General features: G+C 29.1%; 2 protein-coding genes across 6 annotated transcripts; one reads left to right on the top strand and one right to left on the bottom strand.

Annotated features, from left to right (window-relative positions):
* Window positions 1-119: 119 nt before the first annotated feature.
* Window positions 120-10,900, top strand: LOC130450801 (ELMO domain-containing protein 2). Its single transcript, XM_056789434.1, has 2 exons — window positions 120-694; window positions 1,616-10,900. Exons 1-2 carry the CDS (start codon window positions 217-219, stop codon window positions 2,074-2,076), a joined length of 939 nt encoding a protein of 312 aa, XP_056645412.1. The 5' UTR covers window positions 120-216; the 3' UTR covers window positions 2,077-10,900.
* LOC130450800 (serine/threonine-protein kinase SIK3-like) lies at window positions 4,031-27,687 on the bottom strand. Of its 5 annotated transcripts, none has more exons than XM_056789429.1 (18): window positions 27,453-27,687; window positions 23,999-24,179; window positions 23,398-23,552; window positions 22,695-22,826; window positions 20,966-21,089; window positions 19,782-20,123; window positions 19,261-19,562; window positions 18,905-19,066; window positions 18,654-18,849; window positions 18,310-18,475; window positions 17,981-18,114; window positions 17,476-17,601; window positions 16,150-16,302; window positions 15,550-16,005; window positions 15,037-15,367; window positions 14,378-14,647; window positions 14,060-14,267; window positions 4,031-12,651 (listed from the first exon to the last, which is right to left on the bottom strand). In XM_056789429.1, the coding sequence occupies exons 1-18, from the start codon at window positions 27,576-27,578 to the stop codon at window positions 12,295-12,297; spliced, it is 3,921 nt and encodes a 1,306-aa protein (XP_056645407.1). In that variant the 5' UTR covers window positions 27,579-27,687; the 3' UTR covers window positions 4,031-12,294. The 5 variants fall into 5 exon arrangements, with proteins under 5 accessions (XP_056645407.1, XP_056645408.1, XP_056645411.1 ...); XM_056789431.1 differs by having other exon boundaries at window positions 10,885-12,651; window positions 14,056-14,267; window positions 27,453-27,636; XM_056789430.1 differs by lacking the exon at window positions 17,476-17,601.

Here is a 27,687-nt window from a genome sequence, read left to right as displayed (position 1 = left end):
AAAGGAATAAAACAGGAGTCCAATTCGTTAAAGAGTTATGATCTACATTGAACAAAGAAAAAAACATACTTCATTTTGAGTTCCAGTGTAAAAACAGAACAATTTTGATATGTCTTCTTGACAACCGTCAATTTCTGTCAATATCAACAAATCAATTAAACGTCAAAATATTGAATTTGATTTCAAGATGTGAAAATTGCCTCTATATTTGCTAAAATGAATTTCTCATTGTGGTGGATGTTTACATATTATTTTCGTTCAGTGATTAAATGGTTTTTGAGAAAAACAACAGGGCTATGTGAATTGCAACGAATTTGTTACGGTGAGGTGGCCGGAGCACCTCGCATAAAAAAAGTGGAAAGTTGCTTATACATGTCAAAATCACATCAAATAAAACAACTCATCCAACATCTTAATAGCATTTCTGATTCTAATGGATTCTTCGGTCCAAATCATAAAAATGTATTAAATGGAGCAGTTAAGGTTGTATTATTAGTGAAAGAAATTGATCCAAAAATACATTTTCAATTTGTGAAAAGTTTTGAAATATGTGTTAAACAGATTTGGGGTTATAGACAACTCATTGCTGAAGTAGAGCGATTAAGAACTACCTCTTATGACAGTGAAAATCTTGAGCACGAGAACAAATTAAATAATCTGTGGATGAACCTCAAACCCGAAGAAAAACTTGAAGGTATGCAGAAAATAAAGTTTGGTTGCACAAGTTTGTAATATAATTATTGGATATTGGTTAAAACTAATTCAATTTTTACTCCAAAGATCAATAAACTTGTTGAAAGTTAAATTACATGTACAAAATAATATAGTCTTTTAATAAATACATAGTCAACTAAATGCCTTTTAATTTGATATCTAGATATAATAAATGTATTCCACTGAAATGTGTGACTGTAATGTACAATTTTGAAAATGCGTAAATTTCAGGACTTTAGAAGATAAAAATTTAAACCACATTATATAACTAAAACCATTTATATTTTGTATATTAAAAATAAACTTACATCTACCTAAAAAACTGTACTCAATTTAATACTAATATGCCTGAAATCTTGAAAACAAAAACTAGCTAATTTGTATACTATTAGCCTATATATTTCAAATTATAATTTATATCTTTTTATATTTAAAACTTTTTTATAAGTATTCTTCTTCATGTATTGAAAATGCTGGTGGAGCAACACTAAATTGATTAAATTTAAATTGACCAAGAAACCATGCTACAGATTTGAAAGTTTAAATATATTTTTAACATCAATGAAAGTGGAACTATTTTTAAAAAGAGTACAGCAAATTTTAATGTGAAGCCACTGTTTTTCATTTTCTGCTACAATTTGAAATAGGCAATAGATAGTGTAAATTATTATAAACCCTCTAGGTATATGAGTTCAAAAACATGTAAATTTCTTTTTTTGGTATCTGATTTAGCAATATTCTCCATTTTAATATGAGACAGACGGGATATCGACTCTTCTTTTTAAAGTGGTAGAAATTTTTATGAAGACAAGAAACATCAACTGATATGCAAACTAAACATATTTTAATTATTAGTTTGGTAAATTATTACATTTTTTTAAAATGGTTTTTGTTTTTCTAGGTCGGATTACTAAACAGTGGCAAGAAATTGGATTTCAAGGAGAAGATCCAAAAACTGATTTTCGAGGAATGGGTCTATTAGGTTTAGAAAATCTATTATTTTTTGCTAGCGTTCATCGTTCGGCAGCTCAACATGTTCTTAGTCATTCATATCATCCCAAACACGGTTATTGTTTTGCCATTGTAGGTATTAATCTTACAAGTTTAGCATGGTCTTTGTTAAAAGAAGGTAGTGCAAAAACTTATGTATATAATAATTGTATAAATATACCTTCAATAACACTATTTCATCATTTCTATAGTTATCTGTTTTATGAATTTGACAGATTTTGGATGGAATGTAGGCCTAAAAATATAATGGAGTTTTCAAATATCAAAAATAAATTTGAAAACAATATCAGGTCATCTTTACAAGATTCAAACACAGATTTCAGAATTGGTGTTACTGTTAATTATGTATAACATTATTTGCTTCATTGGATGTTGTTTACTTTATTAGAAAATAACATGGCGATTCACAACTTTTACAGTCATACAGGGGATTGATGACCTATGCCTATATACAGAATCGTCCATCGTACCTTTTCTTTATAGAAATAAAAAAGATATTTCTAAAATTTATTCTTTATCTCAGAGGATATTACTCATATTTTTATGAAATTATAGTAGATCTCTAATAAATCTATAGTCTAAAACATTAATAGTCAAGTTTACCTTTAGTCAAAATAGAAATTAAACGCTTATTGCTCTAATTGTGGTCAGTAGGGGCTACTTTTCAATGTATGTTTTTGTTGACGTATTTTAGAGACTTGAAAAAAAGTCACTTGAGACAAAAGATAAAGTTACATGCCTGGAAGTTTAATTAGTAATAATGATGTTCGATCTATAATTGTTTGTATAAAATTACATGTAGGGTATATTTACTTCATTATTAATTATCAGTTCAGCAATGATTTTCATACAGTATGTATTCTGTAGTATATTCAGTGAGCTTAATGTTGTATGTAGAGGTTTGTAAATAGTGTACACAATTACCAGAATAGTGGTTCTACATACAAGCCATTGGCTATATTTAGTTTCCAACTGCTTTTACTTATTCATAGACTTAAAAAAATACTCTCCATAAAAATGATAGGCTTACATGAGTAGGTGACTAAATGCCTTTCTTAAAGAAAAGTTTATTTGTTCTTCAAGAAATGTATCAAAATGTTACAAGAAGCGCTCTTGAATAATACTGAAATGATTTTTTTACTAACCAAATCATCATGCCGTTTAATCTCTTGGATCATCGCTAGCGCTTAGAGCGCATACATATCCCTTTATTGGTGTGGATTACTCTCCTTGTCCTTTGTTATAGTTTTTTTGGCTTTAGCTTCGTCTGTTAGCTTTCTTCATTCTATTGTTTTTGCATTTAGCTTTCCATTCTACTATTTCTAAGATTCTAGTATCTTCTTCAATTTGGTTTCTCCAGGTATTTCCTATAGGTTGCCTTGATGTGTCTTGCACAATTTAGTCTTTGTGCTTTTACATACTACCATATTTTTTTCTCCCAGTTCTTCTATTTCTTGTGAAGGTATTTAAGGCACTCAATATTAATTAAGCTCAAAACTTACCTATGGGCACATCATAGTCGCAGTGACGTATCATCATCAACATATTTTATTTATGATGTGTATGTATATAATAAAGATCAACATTTATTTTAAGGATGCTATTTTGTGTTTATAATTGTAATAGCAAAAATTATTTAGTAGCACGAATAGGTATTGTGATTTTCTTAGAGAAATAACGAAACACCAGTAGACATTTTAAATTGAATCTCTTGGAAAAGGTTATTACTATTTTCTTGATTATGTTTTTTGTATATTTATTTTACAAATCAGGGATTACTTTTGTATTTCAGATTATTTTGAAAAATATTTCCTTTATGGTTGTAGACATAGTTGAAAACCTATTGGTTTTAGAGCCTTATATTTTAAAATTGTTTTTAATAAAAGCTTGAATCCAATTTAGATTTTTTTTGTCTAGTCAAAAAACGAATTGATATTACTAATAAAAATATAGTTGAAAGGAAACACAGAAAAAATAATTTTATAGTTTAACTAAATAATTCTTTTAAAATTAACTTTGCATTTCAGAATAAAATTTGTGAAAAGTATAAAAGATTAATATCATTATCCCACGCTTTTAGAATATCTACATTAATTTTCTTGTCATTTTATCCTTATATTAAAAAAACTTTTTAGTTTGATTAAATATTAAAGTATGTTCTCATTTTTTTAACTATATATTCTTTTGATTTACTTGTGTAGATAAATAAAACTATTATATATGGTATAATAATTGAAAACAGGTAATAGAAAAATTGGAAATGAACTTATTCTTAAATGTTATAGGTGGATATAAATAAAAACAATTTATGTTGGTAATTCATTTATATGACATCACAGATTTCAATTGACAGAAAATACTAATCTTTACAACATTTATTACGTAGTTGTTGAAAATCTACATAATAATCGTTATATATTAGACCTAAACAATTCAGAACAAACGTGGAACTGCTACCCTGACTTCCATAAAAATATTTTTAATTTGATCATAGCTATTACGTTTTGTACAATAGGTTGCTAACTGTCTGAAAATATTAATATATGATGAATGTTGCACGTTTTCACATGCTTGAATATAAGCGGACGAAGGATTTAAAAAATCAAAGCATTAAAACCGTCAAATCTTCAAATCGGGATAAAAAATTATACTGTTTTATTTCTAAATCAATGGGATTGTATATTGGAAACTACATTATAATATTAATCATTATTATTGCTCAATCGTGAGAAAAAATAGGAAAGATTATTTATTAATAAGAACTGAATCTTCGCATTGAGCGTTAAAAGTTTGTCTATTGGAAAGCCTTTTTCTAGAAAATATTATGAAGAAAACTTTTCAATACACTCTAATTAGCGTATAATTTTGTTTGCATAGCAAAAAATATTATGTGGATATATCCAACAAAGTTTGAAAACTATATATTAAAAAATGAACTGTTATGTTATATGTTTACTATATTATTGAAAACATTTTTAAAAATATGAAACAATAATTTGAATATACTTTAGGTTTTTTTTCCACATTTGTTCCTATTTTAAATCGAAAGATTAGTTCTGAAAAATAATAATAAAACAATTAACATTTGTGGTAAGTGATAACGACATGGATTCATAAGAGAATCTCGTCATATTAAGGAATGTTACAAGTTTTTGCGTATTTACAATATTTATAAAAATATACAATATGCTGCTTAACATCATGTGTATTTTTTCTAAAGATTTTCAAGCATTTAATAATTGAGTAAATATTTAAACGCTATAATTTTCTAAATAACGTTAGAATTTTATTTCTATGACCGAAAACGTGTGTAAGGTCTAAGTCATGATACATTACAACCATAGTAAGTATAAATCGATCAATGGTAACATAAAAGTACAAAAGTACTAGTGATAGCCAAAAAATAAGTAAGCTTTTGTAATATTTCAACATTATCTTACTCATTATATAAAATAAAATTTCATAATAAAAATAATAATCAATTTAAATATGGCGTAACATTCTAATACAAAATGGGATTGAATGGGGATCATTGTCATTTTTAGTCATTGTGTTGACTACTATAATAACACGCATGACCCAACCTGTTTGGTTTGGTTTGAAAACATGTGCATAAAGAAGTTTTTTATTTTTTTTTCAATATAATTTAGATCATAAACTGCAAAAAACAAAAATTGGAAATTTTCCAAAAATATTTTGGAGTAAATGAATATTTTTTTGTAAGCAAAATGTCTCATACTATCCGATATAAGGTATCAAATTAATTACAGATTCATAAGAAAACCTAAAAGTTGTTTAATTCTGGTAAAGTAAAGCACTTCGAACATGGGGTATAAGTAAGATAATTGAATTTGATGTTGTTTTGCATTATTAAAATGTTATTTAATTATTTATTGAAAATTCATCTCCTAAGTGAAATATTTATTATATAAAATTTATCATATCAGAAATTCTAATTTTAATGCACAATTTAATTTAGAAATAGATTTTTGGGAAATAGCTTATAATGTATAATATCTACATGTCAAATTTACATATTTCTTATCTTTGCATCTAATTATGAAATTGCACTTATTTTTTATTTGTTGTAATTGAATTATTGTGCGCCTTGTATGATAGTTTTACTCAACGCCCTTATAACGGATATTCAACTCCACACGAGAATATGGAGTACTGCAACATTATTATTATATATGGTTTTTGATAAAACTACCACACTTCAGTTTTTAACACATATGATTGACAAAAAAAATTACTGTTATAATCCACAAATACTCATATAAAAACAACTAACATTTAAAAAGTATGATCCCATCTTAATATTACACCTAATAATATCATATCAATTGGTGAAAAATTCCTAGAATTTAATTCAGCAAATGACTATCCAAAAAAACTATGCACTATCATATAGTGATCACCTTAATATGAAGATATTTTCGAAATTATAATATATAACATTTGGTATGAAAATTTTGAAAAGCCAGAATTGAATCTCAATGTGAATGAAGAGAATCATCTCATATATAATTAATGTATGAATAATGAAGCAAAAATTAAAGATATCGCACTCCTATTTCAATATTGCCATATCCCAAAAATTGACATTTTCCGTTCAATGTATACTTTAAGATGATGGATTTAATAGTACCATATTACCATATCATTGGTATTAACTGATTCCGCGTGAGGTGCCAAGTGGCACTATTATGATTTACTCGTGACTGTATGCACCATCAGTAGGGCCGTAAGCCAGTATGTCATCTCATTTAACAAATATAACAAAAATCAAAGCTGTAGTGCCATAACCCACACTGATTTTTTATAACATAAAGAATATTTTGAAGTTCCTCTATCTGAGATTAAATGGAGATCTACTTAAGTTTAACACATCTTTTGTAGGCAATTTTAGTTCAAACATTTTTGGGATTGATATTTACCTGTTATTTTCTTACATTTAACTGAAATACAAATAAAGTCATATTTCGATTTATTTGCCCTATGTCCTAACTCAAGTTTAAATGAAATGAACATAAACAGTAGTGACATATCATTAAAAAATTTTTTTTATTACTATCTGTAGATTTTATATGACTAATGAGTGAAGATATCTTCAAACTGTGTGTGCACCTAATTTGGTACGCCTAAGTACCGAATTAACTGATCTAGAAAACATTTCATTTACAATCTTTTTTTGTTTGCTTATGGCACTATAAAAATAGGGGTGCGATATGTTTAATATGGGATATTTTGATCTCGATATAAGTTTTTATAGAAGTACTGCCATGAAACATATGGATCAGTATTTTACATATAATAAGATGGTTAATATTTAAAACGTTTAAAAAAAGGCACATCGCACCTCCTCTCTAATAGTGTTATAAGTCAAAAAAACAAACTATCGAGTACTAAGCGTTTGAAATTGAATATAACTGACAAAGTTACTGCAACAGCAACTATTTGCGTGACATAATTTGGGATAAGATTTTTGAAGTTTTCTGACATCAATAGTACAAAAGAGATTTTCTAATTTTGTGAATTATGACACTATTTGAGCGGAGGTGCGACATGTTGAATTATGTAGATAATTAATATCGGCAGTAAATAAAAAATCTACTTACTGGCTAAAGATACATATAAACTAGAAATAAACTATTAGCTCCGACTAGTATAGAATCACACTTCATTAGAGGACTTGATGAGAAAGCGGATAAATTTCAAACAAAACGATCCCTTTGACTTTGTAAGGGTATCCTTTCATCACCTCTATGTAGAGCACTGTTAATTAGATACCAACATTCAGTGGTGAAATAGGTATTTACAAATGGGTCTTTGAACATTAAAGTTAATTTTTACTACTGACCAAGTGCAATTCAGTTAGCAAAGCGAAATGCGAATCTATTTAGTTTGCAATTTTGATTTATTACATAATTTTTTTACATACATATTCAAAATTCTGATACAAAAGGCACTGGGACAAAAGAAACGAGAATGTGCATATATACTTTTTTTAGTTCAATTCTATCTGCTACTTGTTTTTTCATATCAAGAACGTTTGTTGAAAAACAATATTTAGAATATATGAAGAAACAAATAAAGATTGATTTTAAACAGTTTCATGAACTATTGACCATTTCATTTACGTAAATTAATCATCATGAAAAGCTACGATTTATTAAGGCAGATAGCCAGAGAAAAGGCGGCATTCTGTAAGGGTGAAAATCTTAAGCATTGTTGATGGCCGGATTTCAACCGGTATTTCATTTACATATGTATTCAAGCGATTTGAACATAAAATTACGATTGAGCGAAGCATCTGCTTGAAAATGATATTGTAGTATCTTCTAAAATATAGTTTAAAACTATGTCAAATACTTTTGTAGTAACTTTGAAATATTCCTGGAGTTTTCCTTCTGTGCTGTTCTTTAAAAACAAATCAGTTAAATCTCGTTTTTTTTACTTACCACACATCCTTTTCTTCTCTCAAAAGTGCAAATGACACAATGCAGCTCGTCATACAACTTGAAAAGTAAGAATTTTTTTAAAATACTTTTCTGCCTGCAGCAAGTGAGAACAATACATGTTTGCGCCGAAATCAATGAAACTTTGATCGTAACCTTGCTGAATTGTTAAACAAACCGTAGCTTTCTTCATGTATCCATAAAAATTATCGTCAACCCATATTGGTACGAGAGCTAGCAAAGTAGGAAAACAACAATTTCAGGTCAGGCCAACTTTTAGATATGCTGTCTCTCTCACTCCCTTGGACGTCATTCGAGCTTTCTGTTTGGTGGTACTGGTGGCGTTCATCAGTACGCATCCAATCTGTATATGTAAAATATCAATTTTTCAAATCATTTTAAGAAGTTTCCTTTTGTTTTCATTAATTTTATTGAACTTTTTGAAACATGAATCTATTATTGCCAGATATTTTGATTGTTGTTTAAAGTGAGCCAAACGCTAATTTTGAATCGAAAAAAATGTTTTTTTTTCAAAATATTTTAGTAGAGCTGAAATTTTTATATGATGTATACAAGTATCTAAAAACCTAAAATTAAGTTGCCAAACCTTCAGCCAGACCGATCTAAAAATGAAGTATCATTTTGCATGTTCTAGAAATAGTTATCAAAGAAATTACAGAGGAAGAATTGAAAACTACTGAATTAATTTATGGGTTAATATATCAAAATAGTTTTTCATTATTGGACAAAATTAAGACAATGGTTTTGTAACTGTACACTGTCATATTTCAGTTTTAAATTTACAGGTATTTGTAGAACTTTTTTAATTTATCTTCTAAAAAAATTATTATTTTTCCATTTCTGTCTTTCCAAAAAACACATTTCAATTTTTCACTAGCCATTGTATAACAATTTTGTCAAAAACATTAAAAACGGCAATGAATGAATCAATGTGACTAAACTAACGCCATCTTCACTACAAACAGCTGCTGTCGTCTATCTCGCTTGCGCAACTAAACGTAATTGTCTGTACTTACATGTCCAATCACTTTTCCATTTAGATCCGTCTGGCTGCGCAGCGCAACTAACACGTAGGCCCCTTTCACACCAAACGAATCCGAATCAATCTTCTGGATCACTCCGAATCAAGTTAATATGATTCGTCAACTCCACTCTTTCACACCAGCTGAATCAACCTGAATCTATAAAAATTTTTGTTGCTGTGATTGACCTGATTGAACCAGATTCGTCCGGTCTGACGGCGGAAAGAGTCCCTTCACATTTAAACGGAGCGCTCGAAGCCGAATATTGGTCAATTAGATTTAACTTGATTCTGATTCGTTTGGTGTGAAAGGGCCTGTAATTGTCTATACCTACATGCCCAATCACCCAACATCATATAAAAATTTCAGCCACACTAAAATATTTTGAAAATTTTTTTTTTAAATATAAAAACGTTGCTAGCTCTTACACTATATTAACAGTACTTCAGTAATGACTAAAGCAATACTTCAATAATCTACTTCATAAAACTGTTCCAAAATAGTGAATTCATATTTGCTATTTTCAATTTAATGAAACATATTGCAGTGTACTTGATGAAATAAATCCATACAAAAATGATATTTCTGTTGTTAAAATTAGTATTAATTAATAATATTTACAATAATTAATGAATATTGTGAACTATTTACATTATTGAAAATCTTATATACAATACAATCACTAGTGTTAAATTCACTCTAAAAGGCAATTTTTAAACCATTAAAAAATCAAAGTTTTTTTAGAGAAGCCCTTATGGTATCTCGTGTTTAATTTTTTAACATGATATACAAGAACCCCTATATGTAAACTGAGCAGGAAATATTTCCATGCTTAGTTCGAATTAAAGGAAACTTTGAAGTCCAGATCGATATTTCAGACCAATTCTGGACCATTAGGTTTCGTCCAGACTGAAAAGATCAACTAAAATCGACATATACTATCAATTTTATATCAGAAAATTAGGAGTGAAGTTATGTGATCTAAAAAATGTGGTCAAGAATTGGTCTTTTAAATTTTCTACTCGAGTTACTGAAATATGTATTCATCCAGAACCAAATAAGAACATTCGAAAAATAAATTTGTTACTAGCACAGGGTTTAATAACGAGTATTTGATACTCAATCAATTGTAGGAATCTGAAGACCTGGTAACCACATGAAATTAAATTATAAAATCTATGGAATGTCGACAAATATGGCAAAATAAATTACTGATAATCAATTAAAAATTAATGATATAGTGGAACTACTTTTTTAGCATCATCGACAGATGGAAAATTACTAACAGCATTAACCAAAAATCTCTCCATTCTTAATACTTTACAAGTTATACTAAAATTAATATTTATATTAAAATTAAAGTTATTGACAATATACTATTAAAATCTGTTTGAAGGTAGTTATATAATTTTACATATTTGTCTATCTCCATTAGATAACTGTATCAAATTCCTAATTTGTTTAAGGAGCTAAAAATTGTAAATTAATATGCGGTTGGCCATATTGCCAATTTAAAACGTAGGATTATTATCATATCTACTGTGAATAGTCCTAATGCTCTATTTAGAGTCTTCCATGTGGTTCATATGATTTTTCAACTGTTTTTTATGTAGTCAGCAGATCCAACGAAGTGCTTTTGTTACTTTTTCAACTTCTGGATTAATTGTTAGCACATTGGTGGAACGATATGTTACCGAATATCTACCACAATGAGAATTTTTTAGGGCGACGTGTAAAGTACTGGTTTGTATGGAGTTAAATTTAATAGATGTGAGATGGAAATGTGGATTTTCATTTCTGCAAGTTGCAGGAAATATTGTTCCTGTAAAATTACAGAAAAATTATTAAATTTCTTGCGAGGTGGTTCTTGGTGAAAAAATCCAATCTTTTGAAATGTTGTATCGATAGGCACAAACGCGATTTAAATTCAAGAATAATCCTATCACATCAGAAAGCACAAATTTGCTATTGGACCATCCTGATTATAATCTATTGTTAGAATAGAATAGCAGTATTACATGATTACATATCTTTTCTATGAAGCGATATTACAAAGATGAGTTAAAAAAGTTTTGTTCCACTTTAAGCATGACATGCTATTACTAAGAGATCATTAAAAAAACAATCACAAAATATTATCTTTTAAAAATTACAAAATCCACAGCAAATTTTAACATTCACTGTTAAACTTTGTATTTGATAATAGGTTTTTGTTTCAAACTCCAACTACCAAATCAGAATCATGTGTTAACAAGAATAAAACGTTAGAAACTAATAAATGGCAGACAAGATATACATTCTGTAAATGTACTGTTCAAAAAAATTAATCTTTTATGAAATACTTCTGTTGCCCCATGAAAAAGTAAGTACATGAAAGAAGATAATTGTATGCAGAGTGTTGTAATTATCTTACAATAGATGATCTTAATAGTTACAAATATCTTTAGAAATTGGTACAGCTGTTTTTCGTAGATATAATGCAAGGGTTCTTGAATAGAGATTTTTTACTTTGGAAACCATCAGGAAGGTACCTATTTCTAACTTGCAGAAATGAAATAAGACATGCCACACAGGGCACCATTTTAGTGAAAAATAGTTAGAAAAGTGATAACAGGGAAATGTCAAAAATCTAGAAAAGGGGAGTAGACAATAAAAGAAAAATAGAAGACCAAAGTCTTAAGGTAAAAGGTATCTTGTTACATTTAACAAGTGAACACATACGCCAAATTTAATACAAATTTTAAATAATGGGTTTGTTGATGTAGGCGTCAAACAGTTGAAAGTAGAAGTTCATTATATGCGTAGCTATAAAAATGTACATAATGCTGTTTCAGAACATAGTTCTAAAAAAATAAAAGATCTTCAACACAATGATAAAAAGGTACTATTACAAGTCGTTCTTGTAGATCTATCCACATTACTAAAAACCTGAAATATTCAAATATACTTTTTGTAATCCCCCTTAATATACAATAATGCTATTTACCCAATATGGGAGCGTCTTCTAGATTCGCGTCATGACAAAACGAAAACAATAACAACATTTAAAAAAATTACTTTAAATGCTAGGAAACAGTCATACAAGAGATTAGCTGTTGACACACCTGGTTATAAACCAGGTGATCACCAGATATCCTTCTCATTTTCAGCCCTTTAGAGTCACCTCGAGGCTTGTCAACTATTTTAAGCTCGATCTGAAGGCCTCCTTCGTATTCAAGGCTTAACCTATCGCTGAGCTCTTCTGAACTAAGACACGTTTTGGGTGGAATTTGGTCATTGATAGTTTTTTTGACCATTTCCAATATGTCAGTTGATTGTAATTTAGAACATACTTCTGATAGTTCGAATTCGTAGGAACCTGAATTTTTGTGCAGGTTTGTTTCCACTGGAACCTGACAAAGGGGACTGGAAGCTTCACGATTCTGAAAACAGTGATCACAGTTATTGTAAATTAAAACCTAAATAAGCAATATAAATAATTTTATGTTATGAGGTGGGTGTGTAATGCAAAAAACATCAATTTTCATCATCTAAGGTGGCTTATAATGAATAATTAGAACGTTTTTATTTAGGTTATATAGGTTTTTGGGGACAACATTAAAATATAAACAAGCTCAAATTGTTGTATTGAAAAGCATAAGAGACAGGAAACAATTGAATAAAAATTTTTTTACAGTATCTATATTCTATAAAACGTTAAACTGGTTCAAGATTATTATTATTAAAGCCTAGTAATGTACAGCCATTATTTGTAGGAGAAATAATACTTTAAAACAGCGGCCTTCAACCCGCGGCCCGCGCTCGGTTTTTTAACGGCTAGACAATATCTACTAAGTTTGCGTACATATCACAGCAAAGCTGGTCAATTTTTGGCATTATATCATATCATAAAATGCATATTGACCCAAATTTACATAAACAGTGAGATTTTCGTAATTGGTTGGCTTGAGTTCGGTTATTTGTTACGTCACCAAACCGGTTTCTCGAAGTGGACCACCCTACTCTTTTGTTTCCTTTCCTTGAGGCGCGCCTACCTATGCAGCAACGATTCACATATGCGCGTGGGGCGTGCGTTTGAAGACGCCAACGGTTTGATTAGTTTCAGTTCGCTACTGAGAGTCAGCGTGTACGGAAGCGTTTGTGTACTGCGCTGAGAGTTGAAGTGAAGCTGGACTTATGGATCAATCAGTTAAAAAAAATATTACTACGCATTTTCCTCATCTGTCGTCTTGTCAGATTTCAGACATGGATAAATATATTTCTGCGCTTCAAGATCTGAAAACAGAAATCGACTCACGTTTAATCGATTTTCGCAAAAATGAGTAATCCCTAAATTTATTCGCACGACCATTCAGTGTTTCTGTGGAAGATGTACCTGAAGAAATGCAGATGGAATTGATAGAGTTGCAGTGTAACTCTGTTTTAAAAGATAAATTCAATTCTATTCAATTCAAGTCTATTTCCGACTATCCGAAAATGAGAGACCATGCACTGAAATGACATCACCATGACATGGAACCACATATCTAAGCGAGCAGCTATTCTCTCAAATGAAGATTGTGAAATCCAAAACAAGGACCAGAATTACCGATGTTCATCTTGAAAATAGTTTGAGAATTTCAACAACAGCTATTGGGGCAGATATTGATGAATTAGTTAAGAATAAACAATGTCAAATATCCCACTGATTAAATTTGAATGTTTTTCTAAATAAATAAAAATTAATGTATGTTTTTATTATACTGCGGCCCGAACAACTATAATAAAGAAATTTTGGACCTTAAGTTCAAAAAGGTTGAAGACCACTGCTTTAAAAGAATCCTCACATACACTTTCCAGTGACTGAGTTGTATTCCAAGCCATATTGCTCATTTTTAGGTTCCGAAAGATTTGAAAGTTTTCCGTGCCTTCAGCATTTCGTAATTCTTGATCTATTGTAGCATACGTGTCAATCGGCCTGTGTCTTATGTCACTGTCAAAAGCATGGCTCGATTGAGTGTTCGAACTTGAACTGGGACTCTGGTTTCCAATACTCAAACTGTAAAAAATAGTATATTGTGGTCCTAAGGGCAGATTACAGTACATGTTTAAAGACAGACTTACTACTAATCGTATCAGCTTATACAAAATAGGGAACACAAAACATACCTGTCGTTCGAGAGAGAGTCGTCAGAATAACAGGAACTTTTATCAGAGTTTCGTCTAGGAAGAAACTCTTCGCTATTATTTTGAGTTTCAATTTCGTGACGTTTTGTATCGTTTTCTTGACTGGTTTTACGTCCGATTCCTCTAGTTATAGAAGGAGAATTATCAGCTGGTTCGGATATAATGAACTGGGGTATTTTTTGAAGTCTTTGGTTATCTAGACTATCCATGGAGTCTTCTGAAGTATCCGAACCGGCAACAAGGGTTACTTCACTTCCTAAACAGATTATGATTATAGATATTGGCAGATAATTGAGATATTGATTATTTTGATATTATATATGGTTGGTCCATAGCTCCAGTCTAATAAGTTGTCTACGTAAAATTATTTCTATTGTATTTATATTATTATCTTTCATGTACAGAATTACAGAATAAATTCATTTGCATACAACCTTATTTTATAATTGGTTAGGTTTGATATATATTCCAATATTTTGTTTTCAAAAATTACTTTCGATTTGGTTATAGAAATCAAATTTTTGGAGACAACTCTTTACACTGGTTATATATATATATATATATATATATATATATATATATATATAAGAGAAGCTTCAAAGAACATATTTGTTAATTTTTAAAACAGAAATCAGTGCTACTTGCCTAAAACATCTGTTACAGATATTTGTGGATGTCCTTGTTCGGTCTTACTGCAGCTTTGAACTGGTATTTCTTCTTGAATCATATCCAATCCAGGACTACCTGGATTACTGATAGGTGAATTGGTGAGACTTCTATGACCATGAATATTAAGAATATGTAAGTAGTTTTGAGGTGCCTGCCCGCCCATATAAGACAAGTTCGTGGAAAACGATGTATCCATTTTTGAGTCATCAAGGAGCTGCTGATTACGCATTTCCAGTTGAAGATTACCAGAAGGAATTCCTTGGGTTATTGAACCTGTGCTAGCTGTATTTAATCCGCTTATTCCTAAAAATACATTATTAATGGTAATTACTTTGTATTATTGTATTGTGTACACCACAGTTTAGACATTCTTAATGAATCTATGTATAAACTAGAAATATACTTGTATCTTCTGATTTCTAATTGTAATGAATGAGTAATGAGTTTTGATTCGTTCTATATAGAATTAACAAATCACCATTTACCTTGTGTGATAGATGATATGCTACTCCCTTGTGTACTTTGACCATATCCTCCAAATACTGGTGAAGTATTGGGACTCAATAGTGGATTTAAAATGGGTGAATTACTGCCGGAATACAAACCTAAATTCGGAACTTGACTGTATACTGTAGGACCGATGGGCGATGATGTTAAATTGGTAGTGGTATAAGGCGATGAATGTAACGGACTTCTATTAATCGAGTCATAAGAATAAGTAGGACTTCGATTTGTAGCTTCGTAGGGACCATAGTTGTGTTGTTGATAGTTCTCAGGGGGTAAACCTAAAGTTGGATCGATATTTGTTGAAAAATTTTGGAGATCCTGTAGAGTAACTGACTCTGGGAGTGTTTGATAAAATTGATGAATAGGCGATGTACACTCGGACATATGATGACGCAATGGTTGTTCAGACATAAACTTCTGGTGAATTGGAGAGCCTGAAATGGACGAATAAATTAACATAAAAGCTCACCTATATAATTAGATTATTGTTAATTTAACCAAAGAAATAACAAACAATTAACTATAAACAATATTCATTTCTGTATGTTTTGAGTTGTTTAATATTGACACTGAATTACCTGGAATAGATCTAGGGGGACTGTTTCTTGTTGAAAGTCCCCTTTGAAGGCGTTGTTCCTGTGACGAGGATGTTAGAGTACGACTACCTCCTGCAGATCCTTCACTACCTCTTCTTACTGGAGAAAACCTTTCCATTGATTTCTGTTCTCTTCCTGAAGGTACAAACATAGAATATTTGTCTTATAAAAAATATATGGTTATGGTATAGACTGTTAAAATAATGCCACAAAAACAAATTTGGACTCAAATTAGGAGTGACATAAAAAAATTATAAAGCATACAAAATGTTCTATTTAGAATAACAAATATCAACTACAGATATAACTGCAAATGTAGTACAAAAGATAAATTAAATGAACTAGTCAAGTCCAAACCCCTAAATATAAATTCTGGTCATTTCTAATTAGGAATTTGTATAAGATATTCTCTTAATTTAATTGGTCTTCTTTTCTTTTTTATTAATAAAAGATGTGTTTTCTTGATGATTACATTTATTTTCATCATTTGTTTAGAAAATTCTTCATATACAAAAAAAAACATTCAAGAAGTAATAGCAAAATCAAAACTGTTCAAACAACAAAAAGTACAAGTGAACTAAGAATCGTTGACCCGATGAAATATTTCGATTATATTATAAGTTGAAGATACACAAAAATTGATTTATTTGGAAAGTTACAAACCACTTTATTGGTCAGAATACAATCACACAGATCTATAGAAAATTAATGTACATAAAACCATCAGCAATGTAGTCAACACAAACTTTTGTTCATAGTAGGTTGTTAATACTGTCTTTGAAAAAAAAAATATATCTTGTGTAATTTTTAAAACACATCTGATGTGCATAGTTGAAAAAGACCTCTATGGGCATGATTGGAGAAATTTTAATTCCCTGCCTTGGATAAATAAACTGAGGGGATATTTGAGTCCAGAGCAGCAGATCAAAGTTCTGCGTTATTTGTTGCTAATTTAAGGATACACTTCTCCAAGTACTTCATGACATTAGTCGATTTGGAGTGTCCCACATCCTCTACATGATGAAGTTTTCTTTGAAGTAATTTTATTGAACGTACATTAATCAATTAAATCAATGAAAGTTTATTAAGAAAAGGTATCAATAAGAATATAAAATTGGGAGTGCTCAACAATGTTAGATTGATTTGGAAATTAATTAAATACAATATATATATATATATATATATATATATATATATATATATATATATATAAATAATTGAAAAAATGTTTTTATAAGAGTTTAAATAATATAAGTTCAATATAAAAGACTCTTATGTTTCAAGTTTCAATGCATACTGGTAACCTACCTTGTAGTTCTTGGACCGTGGGCAGGGGGGGTTTGTGCCTGGATTGTTTACGTGTAGGTAATATAGTAGGCATATAATTGCGATTCATGCGTGCTTCTACTTCCATCACGACTTCAGGAGGAATTACTAACAAAACAGGCATGCAAAATAATAATAAAAAAAATAAAAACAAAATGCCATTTACAATAAAATAGCAAAAATGAAAAAGGAAATGTTAAAAAAGTGATAGACTTGTTTTCTAACAAAATTAAAAAAAAATAAGAAAAACTACAATAACAGAAATTCTTCATCACTAATTTTTTTTCACAATTAATCTTTTTCTAATGAATTTTTTATTTCATTGAGCATCATCACACTAAATACAAACGAGATCTAAGGAACTGAATCACTTGGTGTTCATTTTGGTAGAAAACAAAGCTACAGTTTGGTAGTGACGACAACAAAATAGCTAAAATACAATGCACATTGAAACACTTCATAAGCAAATATATTTATATTCATTCACCTGGACGCTCTGTTACAGTGAGAAGACCTGTTCGTCTCACTCGTGCTCCAGTTGAAGGAGCTGAATGCATAGTATGGATATCTTCTGGATTTGGCATTGTATGTCTTTGAGTATTTCCTCTACTTTGCATGTACCTTTAATAAAACAACATTATAAATTTTTGATACAATGCAGAGCTAATTACTTTTGCATATTACCAATGATTTAAATACTCAATTTTTATTAATAAAATTATCATTCTTTGGAAAACTGTAGGGACGTATTCAACAAAATATCTAGTGTTTGTCTTATAATGGGGTTTGTTTAAAATTCGTCTTATAGCTATTCACCTCGCAACTGCTAATTCATCCAAAACATGTTGATTGTGTTCTATTAGTTGTGTTCCTGTGCCGCTACTACTTAAACTAGGATTTCCACTGGAACTTGTAGACATCATGGATAACTGATCGTGGGAACCTGGAGTGCCCCAAGCCATGTGCAAATTAGCTCCACCATCTACAAAATTAATTATGCTTTGATATTTTGAAAGGATAAAATATTTCATACATATAAAATATTTTAAAATACTGTTGTAACGTTCAGATATATAGTTATTGAAGAGAAATCAAAATTATATTATAAACACAACATATATACTTAATGTAGTAAACATCTTCATTAATAATTTTCTCACCCGAAGCTCTTCTTCCAAATCCTCCTGCAGCACTCAACACTACAGGTGGTTTTAACAAATGTGGATCCTTTCCTCCAAAATAGTGTGGGTTTTGTTGTGCAAGGGTGGTCAAATTTAGAGGAAGATTTGTGTTAGGAAGCAATTTAGCACCATTTGTATTGTGTTGAGGATGAGCCATGTAATGGGTTTCCAGTACCTTCAAACAATTTTTTTCAAAAATCAAATATTTTAAATAATGATGAAAAAAATACCTGTTCGTGTGCAGGATCTCCTGGCCCAACAGTATGCCGCCTCACAGTCAAATATTTATCACCTGAAGAATTACAACTACTATAACCAGTAGATGTAGATGTTGTAGATGAGACAGCCATGGAATAAGTATCGTCGTTTGTATCCATATCTACTTCTCCATACTAAAAAATTACATTATTTCTATCTTTAAAATAGTAATCTGTGAATTTGATATTGAAAATTGTGATACAAAATACTAAAATTTCACATCTTAAACTACCCTGTTCAAAATAAGTCAATTTCCCTTAAAAGGAAACAATTAAAATGACAGACACAGGCAGTATTGAAATAATAAAAGTAGAAGAGTTGAATATACCTTTTCTAGAAGTTGATTTTCCTGGTCTCCAGCTAAATATACAGCGGGTATTGTCGGCATTGAAACAAAAGGGGATCCCACTTCATCTGGAGCGCCTTCGTTCAAACATTTTAACCTATCGTTCGAATCATCGTTCATTTCTCTTAAGCAGTTTTCATTGAAACTCTCCCTTCTATAGTTAAATAGCTCTAGCGTGTCTTGTTTTATATTGTGACCATCAGAATTAGCAGTTGTCAATTGAGTAGCGAGGCGGTTTTCGTTGAATGATTCACTTCTTTCGTTTATTTTCGCTAGTTTTTCTTCTAAAATCAGCAAAAAACAACATCTATTATACGAGAAGATTGCAGAAGTATGGATTTCCAAGTAAACAGCAATAAAGTGAAAAAAAAAACATTTGCATCACTGAAAATATGTTTGAGTACACAAAATAGAAACAAATAAAATGAAAGCTGAATAAAATTACAGGTTCATTGACAGAGATAGATCCTACTCTTTAATATTACATACATCGTAATGCTTACCAGATTCAGTTTGTTCTTCGATTTTCTGTTCCCTTCTCTGTTCAAGAACTTTAGACTGGAAATTAATAGTCCTTTGATGTAATTTATCTAACAACAGATTATAAATGGCATATATGTGATCAAATGAATTAGTTTTTAAGCTCTGTACAATCATATTTTGATTCAAGTTAGGTAACTGTAACATATGATCTATAACAGTTTTGTTTAACTGCAAATCTTTTTCCAATATAACATTTTCAACAGGAGGAACATCATTTAACCATCGGTGTTTTAGTATCTGTGGAATTCTCAGTCTTTTCTCCGGATCTACCACCAACATGTGTCTGATTAAATGCTCACACTCTACAAAATAGTAAAAGTGAATTAGTAATTAGTATTTTAATAATGTTAAATTTAATTGAGCAAAAGTGGATTCTATTTAAATACTCTATTTTTTTCCAAGTATAGTCGGCTATTATATTATAGTAGTGAAACCCTAGGACATGCCTCAGGACGTTGCATCAAAAAAGTTTACCTTTGAGAAAAACTTGACCTCAAACTGTAAAAGCAAGTGAGTTCAAAACATCATACAAGAAAGGAACAGAAATCCCTTTAAATGGTATACAGACGGATCTAAAACAGAAAACAGAACTGAAATAGGAGTGTACAGGCCCAGAACCAAACACTTTGAAAAGCTTGGACAGCGCACCAAGCATTTTCCAAGCAAAAATCTATGCAATTGAAAAATATGAAATATGCTTGAAATAGAAGACAAAGATCTCTGGCAGTTACAGCCATCGCACATTCTAAACTTTTTAAAAGAAGTGGAATTGATGGATCAGCTGTAAACACTGGGTTCTCCAGTATTGCAGCAAGAAAGGGGGACACAATAATTCCTTTGGAATGTAGCTTATTCGATATCCCAAAACCCATACATACATATAGTAGTGATAAAACAGACCTGCTAATTATTGATACATTGATAATAGATAATTGCAGTAAAACTTGAATTATCTAATATTTTTATTGGATAAGTTGCTAGGCTAATGAGAAATAAGAACTTTATATACTATTTTTGCATTTTTTTAAATATAAATTGTTGGTCACAGATTTTTTCAAGTGATTTTTGATAAATCCTAAAAACTTTCCCCTCTTATTAATAGAAGATAGAGGTAAGTATAGTTATTTACAAAAACATAACCAACCTTGTGACATAAAATAAGGTATTCGGAATTTTCCTTCTATCACAACATTTCTCAAGGCATGCAACGTTGGACCATCAAATGGAAGGGAACCACAAACCAAAACATAAAGAACTACACCTAAACTCTGAAAAAAAATTAATCAAATCAATAAATATGTTAATATGATTACAGATTCTAAATGACAGTAAAATTATAATCATAAATTTAATTATTTTTCTCAATTTTTAATTACATAGTAGACTCAAACAACAGAAAAGAAGTTTCCTAATAATTATGCAAATTGTGCGTTGAATTAATGAAGAGAAAAATAAATAGCATGAGATGAGCCAAGTGTTGATGCAATTATTTGTATTTGTGGAATTGATAAAGGCTACAAAGTACTTCTCGATATTGATGGTATTAACAAGATTCCTCAATAAAAAATAATACAACTTATTAAGAAACAAGTATGATAATATAATTCATAAAATACAAATGGTGAATTATGGAGTATAGTATAGTTAATTGAAAATCGAAATTTTTATTAATGAAATCCTAGCAAAAGCCATGAATGACTTTTGAAATAATCAGTTAATGTTAATTCACCAAAACATATGAACAAAGTGAATGAAGCACCACAAATTAAAATTGTTCCAGATTAAGAAAATTAAATGAAAATATTACTTGTGTTGATCATAACTTCATGAACCTTTTCAGTTTTAATCCCTATATGAAAAGAAACAAAAAATTTATTGCAGATAAGATAATCAAACAATATTAAATAAGGTATACATGTCTAGCATAATGTTGATTATCCCAGAATAAGAAGGTTACAAAAATTTAACTAGAGATAATCTACTTATTCTAGTTGCTTGAGAGTCTGAGGCATCAGTAATTAAACAACATCGTGTTTGCATATATTTTTGTATAAACAATGTTTATGACACTGTGTGGACAATTTTGATTATAATAGCAGTTAGAGCTAAAAAGCATTTTGAAGTATATCTATTACTTCCTATGAAACACATTCAAATTTTCAAGAGTAGATAACTTGAAAATAAATCAAATTCAATTTTTTATGTAGAATTAGGTGCCCTCGTCTTTTTCATAAAATTAAAAAAAAAATAAAAATCTTAAATTATATGTTCTTGTATGAAATATTTACTTATAATTAGAAAAAAGTTGTGTATTTGATATCCACAAAATTTGTTTCAATTTTTTTGTCGACAATGTTAAATTCATTAATTAATTAATGTCATATTGAGTTTGGCTCTAGTATAATTTCAGCAAACATGTCAAAAATATAATCAAATCAAATAAAAAAAATGCATTACATTATTGGATTTTTTTCTATGAGAAACGCAAAAGATTATTCAATGTATCACACTGTAATATTCCAATTCCAAATAAGAAAATAAATTTTATTTCAATTAAACTAACATCAACAAGTTGATAACAAATTTTAATCTAACAAGAGCCCATTGTAATTACAAGTTAATCACTTTATCAACGAATTCAATAGAGAACATATTCAACACAAATACGGAACTATGATCATAAAATCATTAAAAAATGGATAATGCTAACAAGAATAAAAATAAAAAAACTTTTATTTTCAATGAAACCAATAGACATCGTATTTGCCTCGAGTATTATCAATAATACAATATCTATCTATCTATCAACTGTAAAGTAAGTGCTAAGGAATCTCATTAAAGTGAAAGATGAGAATAATATCAATTGAGCATACCCAAATATCTGCCTTAGGCCCATCATATTTGAGGCCTTGAAATAATTCTGGTGCTGCATATGGAGGAGAACCACAAAATGTTGACAATAAACAACCTTCAGTAAATTGATTGCTAAATCCAAAATCAGCCAACTAAAAAATTAAAACAATTTAATTATGATATAATATTAATAATAGTGTGCAATAATTACTATTATAATCCATTTATAAGTTAATCTTAAACAATGTATTAATCCAATAACCACAAAAAAACAATAACAGAGGAGTCTTGCATAGTTTTAACACAATAAATGAAAAACTATATAAAATATTGAAAGATGTGTGCTCCATTAAGTTGAATTATTATTATTAAACTAGGTATGTTGAAATGGACATTTCTGTTAAATTAATCTGGTAGAATGTGAAAATAAAAAATAAAATAAATTTTATTATCTGTAAATTTTTGTGTTAGACCAAATTAATTTTCAGCCCCTATTCAATTTCTAGCTATTTCTATTACTTCAACACAAATTAAATTTCGTCACTAGTTCTTGCATATTATTTTTTGCTTGAAAATTCGCTTTGGTACAACCTTAAAATCACTAGGAAGTCAGTAAAGCTTATAATTTGACCAACTTCAACATATTAACTGTCGTTGGTTTGTACCTAACTAGGTTAACTATGAATTAATTGGAAAAAAGTTATTTACAAAGTATCTACTTACTTTGATATCAAGATTATGATCTAAAAGTAAATTTTCAGCCTTTAAGTCTCTATGAACTACCCCCTGAGAATGGCAATAGCTTACGGCAGACACGATCTGATTGAATATCCTTTTGGCTTCTGGCTCTGTCATTCTACCTTTGGCAACCAAATGATCTAAAATAAATATTTAACTATAGTTCTTTTTTAATACAAGGGTTCATCTATTAGTTTTGTATATCATCATAAATCCGACAAGAGCCCAGGGTGGGCCAATGCTTTCTTCTGAAGAGATTTCAAAGCATTTCTCTAGGTGACAAGAGTTCTTCAGTCACTAAAATTCAACACTCCAAAATTCCATTCAACTCTAACTATTAGGATTTTAGTTGTCCTCTACCTTGCGGTTCTTGTAATTTTTACTGGATTTATTCAATTCATTCACAGAATATGTGCCAACCAGTTTAATCTGCTAATTTTAATAAACTTAATTATTTCAACCTAGCTACTTTCCACTCTTCATTAACAAAATCATTATCAAACCAGAAATTTTACCTATTTTTTGTTGTTTTTACTTATCCAAAGACATTTTTACATTTAAAAAAATAGTATAAGAATAATCTTACCAAATATTTCTCCTTTACTTGCGTATTCAGTAACCAAGTATATAGTTTGATTAGTCTCCATAAGCTGATATAGCCTTGTGATGTGGGGATGTTTTAATTTCTTCAATATAGCAGTCTCTCGAAATATCTTTGTCAAGTTTTCTTCGTCTAGGACAGTCTTATCGATTATTTTGATGGCAACCTAAAATAAAAAAGTTACTTTTTAATTTAATCATTAATATATAATGGTTCTATCAAGTTACTAACAAAAATTAATTTCTGTGACTTTCTAAGTTTCTTCTCAAATTTTCACATCGTTTGTATCCATATTTTAAAGAAAAACCATTCAATTTATTATTCCCAGTCCTCTTTCAACCAAAGAATGACACTGCTTTAGATGAATTTTTCGAATCTATTATGTATTTGTTGTATCTTTCTTACTTACTAGAAATAGGGAAATATTAGAATCCATGGGAGTGACAATGGAAGTTTATCAAATGACTTTGCTGTAACCAGAAATACTAAAAAATATTCAGTCTGACTAGGAGACAGTTTGGAAAAGAACAAAAAACAAAAAGAATTGAGTCCTTGATGAAAAATTCATTATCAGAATTATAATATTCCCCTCCCCCAAAGGTACTGACTATATTGAAGGAAAAGTTGTTAAGTTAAGCTGTGAAATATTATGGTGTATATAAGATATGTCATACATATTTGAAAGATCAAGAATGATATGATCTCACTTTTGAGAGGATCATTGTATGTCCATTTTGAGGGTCTACTTCAGAATGTTTCAGTCTGAATAAAAACTTACAATGGTAAAGTTGTAGTTATTTTTTGTCCGTTTTACAATCTAATAAAAGAATTTCCATGGTGATAAATCTGTTTATATAATACTAATATTTGAAAAAACTTGTACATAGAATTTTAAGTGGAAATATAATCAGATCAATCATAAAAGATAATAATTAGAATACATTAAACCAATATGTAGGACATAATTATTTTGGCTAAATAATCATAGATAAAACTTGAATTCAAAAATACTAGTTTAGATTAAGATGGATGAAAACAAATCTATAAGTGACTCAAAAAAATATTAAAGTGTTAATGATCCTATCAAATATTACATCAATATATTAAAAAGTTTTTAAATATTTATAATCAACCAAAAATTGAACACTTTGGCTTTCTTACTGAAACACTGAAAACTGAAACCATAACATTGAAAAATGGAATCAAAACACTGGAAATTGAAACCTAAACACTGACATTTGATTTTTAAGACCAATTTTTGAACTGAAACTTGCTGTGGATGTTCAAAAAGTGTAAACTTAGATATCTTTATGGTCATATAAATATCTAATTTCACCAAATCTCCTATATAGATGGAAACTGAAATTTTGTAGTTATTGACCATCCATATTGTCTATTGAATTCACACATGTTGTGAAGACTTCATATAATTATATTTTTTATTTAGCCAGGATTATTAGCTATTAATAGATTAACACAATCAATGTTGGAAAAAGATATCACATGTTAATTGATTTTAAATGCTAACACATGTTATAGATTCATCACTTCTTTTATGTCTTATTATGTCTTTCAATTGAATAAAGCAGATACCCTATTGATAAATGTTTAACATTAAGCTTCACATTATAAGCAAAAAACTTTATTTTTTATTTTATTTAGGCAGAGTTGTCATAATTATCTATATTATCTGCTCCTCGAGTTGGATGAGGAACTTGGCTAACATTTTGTACTATTGTAATAATTTTACTTCTAAATTTTGGTTGTAAAAAATATATAATTGTCCTGATTCTTAATGTAAATAAATCTCTTAATCAAGCAATAACCTTTGAGGCTAAGTCATCCCGAGGCAAATTTTATTATTCATCAAAAAATATTTGAATAAGATTAAAACCTTTAAATAAACTAATTAATTACAATGCACTAAATATATATTAGGAGAAAAGAAAACAAAAAATAATATTTGAAAAATCAATTGCTGAAGAAGATTCGATGAGAAACTGACAGTAATGTTGAGTTTATTCTGACATCATGGAGGTATAGTGTATTATAAATTTTGCATCAATTAAACTATGTCATTGAAACAATAATATTATTTAATCTTTATTGTTATCTAAATATCATACAATTAGAGCAAACAATACACTTTTGAAAGACATATTAACTTATAGTATATAGTTGTTATAAAAAATAAATACATAAATAATTTTTAATTAACACCTACTGCATAATTTAGGTAACTTTTTTATAATTTAGAAATATTCTGCAGAAAGGATCTGGTCAATAGTCCTGTTGGGAGCCAACAATATTATGTGTTTGTTATTGTTTATTATTTTTGTATATTCTATGTTATAAATTAGTTTTTATTTTACGACTATTTTAACTGATATTATTGTGTTTATTATTTTTTCAATTGTCATTTGTCTCCTAATTATGTTTATCTGTAAATCAATTTTTAATTGTTGAAAACAAATTATGTGGTTATTATAAACTTTAAGATCTAATAAATCCTAGATTATAAAAGTATAAATAATAATATATTTTATTTGGATATTACTTCTGAAAATGTATCCAATAAAAATATAGTCATTTACTAAAGTGAGTGATCTAATAATTTATAATAAATATTAGATTTATGGACATTGTACATTGACAAGTCTGGAATTGTTAACAATATCAAATAAATAATTTGTATTTAGTACCTCAACATGCAAGGGCTGATTGAAGAAGATAATTGGTTCATGTAACTTTTAAAACTACAGTAGTTCAAATAAGGTTCAATATGAATTGTTCCACTATCATGAATTTTTCTATGGAGTTTAAATTCACTAGAGACTGTTGAGAAATAGCTAATTCAAATTCAAATGTTTTGTTGAAATTTACAAGTTACTTTTTTAAATGATGAAATTACTTCACCTGTTTATTGACCAATTTATATTAGAGGAGAGCACTAATGAAATTGACATAGGATTCACTTATCTGGTTTTCCGAAATCTGATAATCTCAACACGCTTAAAACCTTTGCAGTGGTATTTGCTTGGTTTATTAATCTGGCAAGTCAATAAAGATTTATTAATTTTTAAGAGTTCGAATGAAGTTGTCCTTGATATTGCAGATTTATGATTATAATACACAACCTCTAAATATTTGTTTAAATAAATTAGCAAACATATGCATTTTTTTCATTTTAATGTATAATATATATATATATACATATTTGCGTTAAAAATATATATTCTTGATAATACAGTAAGTTACATTTTTCTAACAATTAGATATTTAGGATTTTGACTACTTTTGAATGTAATAAAAATTAACAACATCAGCTAATAATGTAAAATGTTTATTAATGTTATTACTTCGACATAAAGTATAAAATTTGAGAAAATTACATGCATTTTGACATTTGAGATGTTGATATTGAGATTCTTTAACAAACCTTAGTTCGTGTGACAATGTGAGTGGCCAACTTGACTACGGCGAAATTGCCTTTTCCAATTGTTTTTTCAAGTTCATAATAACCTACACGCACTAATTTATCCACTGGAAATGTTTTTCCGGACATTTTCACCAATTTTTCCTAATCCGTCATCGCCACATATAAAAACACAGAACATATATAAGGATCTACTAAATTACTCGATTACTAGATTTTAGTACGTATTTTCGCTTGT

The sequence above is a fragment of the Diorhabda sublineata genome, chromosome X, assembly GCF_026230105.1.
Source record: "Diorhabda sublineata isolate icDioSubl1.1 chromosome X, icDioSubl1.1, whole genome shotgun sequence".
Lineage (NCBI taxonomy): Eukaryota > Metazoa > Arthropoda > Insecta > Coleoptera > Chrysomelidae > Diorhabda > Diorhabda sublineata.
The sequence above is the reverse complement of the archived record's forward strand: the minus strand, read 5'-3'. Positions and strand labels throughout refer to the sequence as shown.